General features: G+C 43.1%; 1 protein-coding gene across 5 annotated transcripts; it reads right to left on the minus strand.

Moving 5' to 3' along the window:
- Positions 1–578: 578 nt before the first annotated feature.
- Positions 579–10142, minus strand: LOC121297623 (ankyrin repeat and LEM domain-containing protein 2-like). Of its 5 annotated transcripts, none has more exons than XM_041224077.1 (14): positions 10046–10132; positions 9478–9628; positions 7000–7487; positions 6613–6807; positions 6310–6503; positions 5675–5863; positions 5138–5260; positions 4780–4846; positions 4437–4618; positions 3887–3993; positions 3176–3369; positions 2248–3082; positions 1669–1800; positions 579–1447 (listed from the first exon to the last, which is right to left on the minus strand). In XM_041224077.1, exons 3-14 carry the CDS (start codon positions 7478–7480, stop codon positions 1216–1218), a joined length of 2931 nt encoding a protein of 976 aa, XP_041080011.1. In that variant the 5' UTR covers positions 7481–7487; positions 9478–9628; positions 10046–10132; the 3' UTR covers positions 579–1215. The 5 variants fall into 5 exon arrangements, with proteins under 5 accessions (XP_041080011.1, XP_041080009.1, XP_041080010.1 ...); XM_041224075.1 differs by having other exon boundaries at positions 7000–7491; XM_041224076.1 differs by lacking the exon at positions 9478–9628 and having other exon boundaries at positions 7000–7491; positions 10046–10142.
- Positions 10143–10282: the final 140 nt, after the last annotated feature.

Below are 10282 nucleotides of genomic sequence, written 5' to 3' on the forward strand. Positions count from 1 at the left end.
CTTTGTAGAAAGAATGAGCACCCTGACCCAAGAGGGCAGGGATCATGAAAACACAAACTGAAAGAAATGTAATGACTATGCAATAGAGAGCAATGAAAGCAAGGCAGGAGCACAGACGCTGCGTCACTGAAGCAATCGTACTGAATTACACTTCTAGTTTTTGTAAAGTGCACTCATTTTGTTTTATTTATTATTAAAAAAAAAAAACATATTCATTGATAAATTATAATGACAGGTGTTTTAAGTCCCAGGGCTTACTTTTAAAACTAAATGTATAAATTACTTGGGGTAATCATTAAATAAAAAAAACACAACAATCTTGTGGCTAACACAATCACAGAGTACTGTACACACATTACCCTGCTTATTAGTGGCCTCTGCACACAAGAAAAGGAAGTAAGGCAACCGCACAAACCAAGACACATGTGCAGGACGGCAGGAGAAGGCAAATTAGCAGTTACACAGACATCAAGTTGTTTTGTGCTACTAAAATAGAAAGGAGTCTTTACAGCTACACATAAAAAACAAAAAACACAAGAACAGTAAACCTCTTCCTTTTCATACACATTTTACACTGGTGCTGTTTTGGCGTTTATTGACGACTGGTTTATCACTGTGAGTGACAATACATTGTGATTTTAAATCAGGACAGAGTACTGGAACAGATTGCAAGTGTGCTAGTATACAACGGGCCTTGCTTTCACATTCATACAAAATAAATCTCCCATTGTCATTTTTATACTTACAGTTTAAAGAGCTTGGATGAAGGGTAGTAACACACCTTTCCACTGTTAAAGCACACACAGATATTTATATAGATATGCAAGAGAAACGTCACTGTTGTGCATACTGTGTAAACTACACAGTCTGACAGATATTATTCAGTAATCAATGCCCCAGTGTGTTCCCCCCTCCCCTCTCCCTCACACACACTGTTGTGCATACTGTGTAAACTACACAGTCTGACAGATATTATTCAGTAATCAATGCCCCAGTGTGTTCCCCCCTCCCCTCTCCCTCACACACACTGTTGTGCATACTGTGTAAACTACACAGTCTGACAGCTATTATTCAGTAATCAATGCCCCAGTGTGTTCCCCCCTCCCCTCTCCCTCACACACACTGTTGTGCATATCTTGTAAACTACCTGTTCTGATAGATGTTATTGAGTAATCAATGCCCCAGTGTGTCCCCCTCCCCTCTCCCTCACACCCTCTAGTTGCTTGGCTCGCTGAAGTGCTTCAGTCTCAGCAGCTGGACGTGGCTGGCGTGTGCCGGACTGTAGCGTCCTGGACTCCCGAAGTCTGCTCCGAACCCCAGGGAGGAGCTGCTGTGTTTCCCAGGGCTGTACTTGTTAGGAGAGGAGAACATGCTGCTGCCGCCCGGCGAGCCTGAAGAGAACATCTTAGGTGCAGGCCTCCCTTTCAGTACCGCGGGGCTCGGCCAGCTGCAAGAGAAACGGTAACAGTGCAACACGCAGCAATGGGAAGGGAAAAAAAAACAACAATGCAATACTAAGTGCATGGAAATACAAACCAAGGGCACGTTCAATGCCATTTCATTCATAAACAATTTACAGGAAGTAAACAGCACAGCTCCTCCCATTATCTTTATTGCACATGGCCGGCACCAATGAATACTTTCACAGTCACATGCAAGTTCACCTACCTTTGCATATCAGAGGAAGAGTAGGAGAGAACCGTGTGCTTCCACTTGTGAATCGTTGGGTATTTCTGTGGGTCAATCTCAACGCCTCCGACCGCCACCAGAACATCACTGTCCAACTTCGTTGGTTCATCCCTTTAAAATGAGAGCGTCAGTAAGGTTATAAATACAGTTTTATACTGACTGAAACGTTGTACTAATGAATTAATGAGGAACGCATTAGAACAACAATAACCACATTTAGTGTATTAATGCTTGTGAACCTTCTCAGCTCCTTGTCAGACACGACACAGATTTTTTAAAATCATGTTTAGTCTGTAAATCTGCACTCCAATCTAGATTCCAATGGGAATCTGAATCCTCCCATTGCCCGGCTCTCCAGCCTGTCAGGCTGAACCTGCAAGGCTGGTGATTTAGTGTCATCACCATCGAGAATAAGCAGCAGGAACGTTTCTTAAATCGCTACACAATTTGAATAAAAAGAGGTGGATATTGACACTGTACCACCGGAGAGACTGTGGGGAATGCATCATTTTTTATTAGTACTGTACTAGTAATTGCAGTTTTTCTGAACTTACTTACCCAGCAATGAAAAGGCCTTTGTTTTTTAAATTCGGTGGAGTCCTCAATATAAACTCATCCTGAAAGTTGTCAAGAGATTTATAAGAGGAACTGCTTGAACTCGAACTGCTTAAGTCTTTCCCCCCTTGGTCCCAAGAGTGAGGTCTTGCACAGCCCCCCAGTTCAGAGGCAGCTGTTCTTGCTATCCTTAAGTTTATCCCTTCTAGAGTTTCCTCTGTCGAGAACCACTCTTCTGAGCTTGTGCTAGATTTGTCCTCCGCCTCAACCTCCACCTCCATCTCGCTCTCACAGGAGTCCCTCGCCTTCTCAAAGACGTTTCCTTCATTCTCAAGAAAACCTAAGTGGCCCATCTCTGAGGTCATCGACGTGCACGGGTCCAAGCCGTCTTCATGTCTCCCTCTGCTCTTCTTTCCCGACTGTCCCTGCTCGCTGTCCTTACTCTCCAGCGACAGCTTCTCAAACTCTATCATTAAGTTTGAGACCGGCGAGAGGAGGCCGTCTGCAGAGCTCTGGGATGGGCGATTTGCGTTGGGCGTTTTCTCGTTGCTTACAGGGGAGTAAAAGCCGTTCTTGTTCAAGGGGACTGTGGCTTTCTCGGGTCGATGCCTGCTCTGCTCGGCTGCGGTTTCAATAAGATCAGCGCTGTGTGTGATTGGAAGGATATGGCACTCCAGACCTCCAGCCGCCCCAATGCTGCCGTCTTTCCCGCAGACTGCCGTGATGTTTGTTAAGGCAGCATTCTGTCGGTTTTTGATTTCCTCTAAACTCATTTCGTCATCGTCGTCTTCCAGAAAAGCACCCACCGAGACGGAATTGCAGATTTTTTTAGATTTACCTAAAAAAAGGTTGAAAATAATATACAACAGTGCTGCTCAGCTGTGTTTTCAATATTATCAAGACTTAAAAAATATATATGTATGTATCTTACCAGAAGGAGATGGGCTTTTGAACCTATTGCTGGTCTCGTTTTCCCCTGCTTCCCGCTGGACCCTTTCACTTAAATCTTTCTTGCTCAGATGCTCCTCTAGTTTTCGAAGCCCTTCAGCGGAAGCCAGATCAATGAAACAGCCAATAAACTCCCAGTATTCAGCCCATGGATGTCCCATTTCATGAGCCAAATCCCTAAAAATGTAAAATCACAACCAACGCACGAATCAGCACCTGCAGCTTTTCCATCATCAATACTTCGAGTGAAGTGAAATACACATAATGGAAGTAATTCTGGGCACCGGTGTGGCGCACCCAACTCATCAGAACGTCCCTCATCTTGTTATCTTGTTTATTAATTACCTTGATTGATGTTTAGTTTTGGCAGTCTGGAGACCACATTTAAAAAGCGGAAATAAAGACTGACCCTTTTCATAAACGCAGACAACAAAGCTGGAGTGCTATCTAATTCAGACACAGCAGTGACAACACTGATATCTACTAGGCACTTGAAATCTACTCCAAACAATCCAAATAGGGTTGTACTGAAAAACAAGCATTTAAACCTTTTTCTGTTCCCAAAGCCAGTACATCACTTGTGTATTGCAATCTGGAGAACTAGTGCATCTTGTTCAAAGTTAAACAACGATCTTCCCATGAAATCCCTTTGTCAGTGTTGCCAGCGTTGCTGTACATTGTGGATGCACTATACCTGCCGACTCGCTCGGTGCCTCGCTCCGCATCAGACTTCCTGACGTGGTGATAGTGCCCAGCCCTGTCGCGAGGAGGAGTCTTCCACACTCTGCGGAACTCGTCTGCCTGGAAGGAAAGAACTCGAGTACGCATGCATGCACGGGAACGTCCAGTTTTGTTTTAAATCAAAGGGAAAGAGGACATCCCGTCGTACTACAGATATTAACACCTCTTCATTAGCGAACATTTTAAAATGCATATTTATGTTAGCATCAAACCAAATAGAAGAGTGAAACTATATGCATCTGCTTGATGCAATATCTTGTTGGTTTTAAGAGCTGAATGACTACAAAGCCCTGAAGCCCATCTACAAAGGCTGTAGTTTTAAAAGCTAATCTAAGGCACTGCAGATCATCCTGAAATTACACAAACGTACAGCTACAGCAAACGTAAACCAATCCTTGCTTAGAGCTCAACATGCTGACACACACAAGTTGGGTATCCAAACATGAGAGGATTACTGAGTGGAATCTAATATATTCAAACCCTTTCGAGAATAAAGTCAATACCTTTGAGGGGCTAAGTGGCCCAGCAAAAGCTCTCACGGTCATGACAGGATCTTTAGGACTGCATGCGAGTCTGGAGAGGAATGAATTGGAAGCGGTGTCCGATGGGTCAGGTGACCAGGGAGCACCAATCACAGCTGGGGAAGAGTTGTCTGTAGCTCTCAGTAACGGTATGTACCAGCGATCTGCAATAGGAATGAATTAGAAGCCCAACTAGTTACTTGTGTCAGAATAAATAACACACAATTTGTGAAGAAACTGGATTTGTAATAATCATTCCTTTAGCTACAGCTCACACACAAAAGCAAGACAGTAAATATTAAAATAGGATACATGCTTGGCTTACCTTCCAAATAATCTCTGATCTTCTGTATAAGTTCTCGTGATTTATTTTTGCTTCTTTCACAAATCACCTGTCAGACAGAATGACAAGAGTGAGTCAGCAAGGAACTAACTGGACCTCGGTCGCCTTGCTAAAATATCAACATGTTTAATGAGGTAGGTCCAAAAAATTTGAGAAGTGCAATTCATTCTTGATCAATATGAAATGAAGGTTTGCTGAACAAAAAAAAATATTAACCATGACGAGAATTGAGCAAGTCTGTCCAGTCGGTGGGCTGGGATGAAAATGAAACACATGCATGTTTCCAAGTGGCTCACTTTGCTTGTGAATTATAACGGTGTGCGAGTCCAACATCACTTACATCAGCTGGATCCTGATCATACTTGTTCATGCCATGCTTCTCAATACCTGGGTGTGAGCACAGAACATTCACCACCTCCAGATTGCCAAACTTACAAGCAAAATGAAGAGGGGTTTCAAATAACTAGGAAAAAAGAATACAAATGTTAACAGCAATCTGAATTCAAATCAAATTAAACTCCATTACTGTTGCTTTTTTCAATTGTATTTAGAATCAACAGCTGTGTTTTCTGTAAATCGTGTTACTAAACAAAAGTGTTTCAATGTTTCAGCAAAGATGAGTTAAACTGATTGAGACAGCCATTGCTTAGAGTCTAGACAGCACATTTAACGGTTAGCTATGTGAGTGTCTAATTATTAGTTCAAGTACCAGCATAAAAAGCTTCCTCTAAAAATGAGTGGTGCACCGTCCAGACACATTTCATTTTTACATTTGAAATGCATTCGAACAAATCAACTTACTACAGTAAATACAGCATTTGATGCACCCCCCCCTCCCCCCTTAAAAAAGAAAAGTAAAACAGCCAAGACAACTCACCACTTTGTCTGGTGTATTGAGGTACAGGTCCACAATGTAACAGATGCGTTTCTGCAGCATGACTTCACTATCGTCAGGGTACATGAGACGCATGAAGTCTGGATTCTCCAGGGTGTCCAATAGGAGCTGGCAGATACCTGGCTGATTCTCCTTGGCAGCAACGTGCATGACATTATAACGGCACCCTTCCTGTAACAAACACACACACACACCTTTAAGCTCCACATTTCACTACTGACAAATTCCTTTAGCCATATAACACAGTGTAAGAAAGGCATCTCATACTGGGTATACAACTTTAGTTTGCTTCAATACAATTAGATTATTTACACATCAGCCAAAAGGCTTTATCTGCTTTGTTTTCAAAAAAGATTATTTCAAACGTAAATCCCCAAGGATATGATCATCACAATATAGTAGTTAACATTTCAGGCTGTACTTAATGGCATAGTGAGGTCACAGGCTTAGGTGTGATAAATGAAGATCATATCAAAGCCTGAAATGGCTTGAACAGCTATGCAATGGGCTGGTAGTCTGCATTTCCTAACACTAAACGCACTACATGCACTAAAATGATAGAGAAATTAAACCCAAGGCTGTTATTCCCATCAGCCAAGACAGCTAGTAAAGGCTACCTGCACAACTGTTGGGTTATCTCCAGAGCCAATGAGATAGCGAGGATTGCTCCAGACAAGCTCACTGAAGGTGGTCTCGTCACCTTTCTCCACTGCTTTCCTGAGCTTGGCAGTGAGGTCTTGCGTTCGAGGGCTTTTGAAGCTGTTGGCTTTCTCTCGGTTCATGGTTTCTGCCTCCAGGGAAGACGTGCCGTCTGTCAGGAAAAGTCAACGTTAAGCGCAATGGCAGTCACCAGTCATTACTCGTGTCCCTCTGCTTCAAAGGCTCCCAGTTTTCCTACTTGTAAAACCACAAGCACATACCTTTGCTGAACACCATGCCCACTTTCACTGGAGACACGCAGAAGGAGGACTTGCTGGGAGAGGGGTAGTAATCACAGATTCCTTTGGCAAACTTTTCAGCATCTTCCCTGTTGGGGAACGCTTTGAATCGGGAGCCTTTCATTAACTTCACTACCTGCAGAGCTTCTTTCTTATCAGCATAAACATGGACCCTGTCTGTGGGAGGAAACACTTTTCATGAGACTGAACAGCCAGACTGTATATGCAGCAATGACCTCCATGCATGTCATTTCCTAACTAGTGGTATATTAATAAAGTCATGCATGGAAAGAAGAAGAGTTGCAGGCATTTCCTGATGTGGTATTAACCCTCTTGCCATGCACTGCTTGTCATACAGAAGAAACTTACCATTTCTTGCCAGTATATCATCCCACACTGGGCAGACTCCATAGTAGAGCGGTGGGGATAGCGGCGGTCCTGTCGAAGGGGTCGGAGCAGATGCCTGTGAACTATCTCCCCCAAGACTGCCAGAACACCCTGCCTGGTCCAGCAAGGCCTCTTCCTCAGGGGGATTCAGCCCTACACCATAGCCGAAGTCCCCCTCGTCAGTAGGCGCTGGCGGCTGTGCGCTGGAGCAGGCAGGGTCTGTGGGAGTGGCGCCGGTGATGATGACGCTCGGGGTGGATTGGCAGTTTCCAGGGACTGACTCTGAAGTATCGCTCCTCTCACTTTCCCCTCCCTGGCTTTCCTGTATGGCTCGGGCCAGCTTCCTTTCAAAAATGGATCGAGTGGTAGCAGTGACAGGCCCGCAATTCATCCCCATGCCGAGGATCTCCTCACGGAGCTCTTCTGGAGTTAACCCCTTCAGTCTGCTCAGGACAGCATCCATGCTTTAGCTACCTGGAGTGAATAATCAAGTCAAAAGCATTCCAGTGGTCCAAACATTGGAAAACAATGTGATGCAGTATGCACTGAAGAGAAACACTCTTCTGCCTGGATAAAACACTTTACAACAAAGTGAAAACATTTCACTCTACTCTGTACAGTGATACGAAGCTATTTTACTGTTGCCTCTCCCTAGCTGGGTTGACAAACAAAATGATAAAATCAATGCATAAATATGTAATACTGTACTTGCCCACCACACAAGGTTAAGTAGCAATGAGGTCATACAGTAGATAAACGTGCTGTATCAAGCAGCTAAGCCGCCAGTACAATGCACACTAACCACAGAACCATTGTCCATTAGAAAATACCCACTAATTAATCCCTGCAGCAAGCCACAACAGCAGCTTCATTTCAAAATCACATTAAGAAGACCACAGAGTGCTGACATCAAAAGTGACGCTGAGTCACCATCATGATATAGTTGCTTTAAAAAGGATTTTATGATAAAAAAAATAACAATAATCTGTGCTTACCAGTTAATAAACTCCACAGAGTAGGTATTTTCCATTGTATTAAACAAGTAAATGACAGCTAGGCACCTTGAATAAGCACACACATGTCCCTTTTGGTTATTGATTAATTCACTGCTAGTCTAAGCACTGGCACGTGTTCTTACCAGCAAAGCAAAATGCCAATGAAGAATAGACCCTGCAACACTTACACTAGTACATGAAATGAGAAGGAACTGCTGTCCTGTCTCAAAGGAGAGAGGGCACTTCTACAGTCTAGTGTTCTTTAAATAAGCACAGTGAAGACCAGGACCACAGATTAAACAACCCCTCGTCACTATGCAGAGGAAACGCAAACACGCCTCTCACTTGAACATAGTAACACAAACAGGCCCTGTGCAGTGAGGACCACGATGAACTGCACATTTTCATTCACACACATCTCCTTCACAAAGATGCTGGCTATTAGTAAGGAAATGAAAAGATTTCATACATATGCTTTCAATAAAGACAGCTGTAATGTGGCAACCAAACATCCAACCACCCTACATATGACGTGTCATTACACAGACAGCTGGAATGCCAGACACTGTAACCTCCAATATGAAAACTAAAAAAAAAAAAAAAAAAAAAACATTATTCATTGCCATGAAACTGTCAATCTAATAGCTTCCATGTATTTGTATTTTTACAATTTGACATTATCATAGGTCAGCAGTTACAGTTTTATCAATATCTATTCTCTTCAGAAATGCAATCTACATGAATAGACTTACCAGCCATTCTTTAACAAAAAGCAAACACACACATTCGAATCCCTCCTCGTTGCTTTCCTAGAGCAGCTGTTGAATCAGACACAATGCACCCCGCAGTCTGGAGGGGCTCATTGTTTACATGGCACTCAGCACATGCTCAGTAGCAAAGGGAGGACCCGATCCGCAACCTCCGTGTTACACAGGCTCGGGAGAGCCAGGCGCGGATGTATTTATTAACGAGCACAACTTCAGCCAACAAGCGCTGTCAGGGCTCTGTGTGAAAACGACTTCAATAAAAAATAAATTGAAAAAAACGAATTGAAAAAAACAGACAAATCACAAGCAAGGGACTCAGCGCGTTCGCTTCAGAAGGGTCGGCTTTGCAAGGCATCGTCAAACTGATTTTGTCAGCACAGTACTGTTAGACATACAGAGAAATGATTTGCTAGCTCCGTTACTTCGGGTTAGGGTAATGTACCTTATCCGGTTATGGCTTTAAATTCTCACTCCATTCGGGAAACAAATAGTGAAATATAACCTGCTAAGCTGTACCTAAAAGGGTGATGATACATACATATTTAAAAGGGATTAAGAGTACGTTCACATAAACTAGACTGGGTTTTACCTGGGTTGAAACGCGTCTTTGTACAGCCACGGGTTACGGTTTAAACATATTGTCTGTTTTTTTGTTTGTTTTTCTAAAGTAATAACCCCATCGTCGCTGTTTTATTTACCTGTGTGTTAGTCTCCTCTCAGCATTGCAACCCCTGCTGAGCCGCGACGCTTTCAAACCAAGACCGCGGCATGCCGGCTTCACTGCCTGAACACAGCGACCTGCAAACCCGACTAGCCTACTGCCGAAAAACAGCACGTTTCGGGGGGCAGCTGGCGGCGGCAGAGTCAGTGCAGAAGAAGAGTCAGTAAATACATCTGCTGCTAATAATCGGACACAAACACCACCGTCAAAAAAAGTTTTTGTGAGGTCACGCATGCGACACAACGCCCTATTGAATACATGCGTGTGTCTCCGTACGTGATTAAACTTCACATACAAAATGAACAGAACAGTTAATGCAATGGCAAAACAAGCAAAATATAGAAGGTTATCGTCTAGATTGCGTTTATTTATTACACACGTGAGTATTTCAGTGCTATGTCTAACACTGTTTAACAAAAGATTCTGCTATGGCAATACAAATTTAAGTTTATCTCCATAACTAAACCGAGGTTATTGAACATATGAGGAAATGTGGTTTTTACTACAACGTAATCCACATAATTAAATAAACCTGACGGACTCACCTCGACACCTATGTAGTGTTAAAACGATACCCAACTAAGCGACCAACCGCTACATCCTCGCTGGAGCAGGGTGACCTCTGTGCACATGCGCAGTATTACTCTGTTACTGTATTTAACAGGGTGCCGCTGGCTGTTGGGCTGCTTTCTTAACAAGTACAATAATAATATATAAATACAAATAAAAATAAATTCTGCAAGTCAAAGTGGGATGACAAATGGTCTTTGTTATTAGGTTGA

The sequence above is a fragment of the Polyodon spathula genome, chromosome 22 (genome assembly GCF_017654505.1).
Source record: "Polyodon spathula isolate WHYD16114869_AA chromosome 22, ASM1765450v1, whole genome shotgun sequence".
Classification (NCBI taxonomy): domain Eukaryota; kingdom Metazoa; phylum Chordata; class Actinopteri; order Acipenseriformes; family Polyodontidae; genus Polyodon; species Polyodon spathula.

Coding starts and splice junctions, on each gene's coding strand:
- LOC121297623 (XM_041224076.1), bottom strand. CDS start 7,480: ATGGATGCTGTCCTGAGCAGACTGAAGGGGTTAACTCCAGAAGAGCTC. Junction 6,808..6,999: donor TGATATACTGGCAAGAAATG/GTAAGTTTCTTC, acceptor TTCCTCCCACAG/ACAGGGTCCATGTTTATGCT. Junction 4,619..4,779: donor GATCAGAGATTATTTGGAAG/GTAAGCCAAGCA, acceptor TTCCTATTGCAG/ATCGCTGGTACATACCGTTA.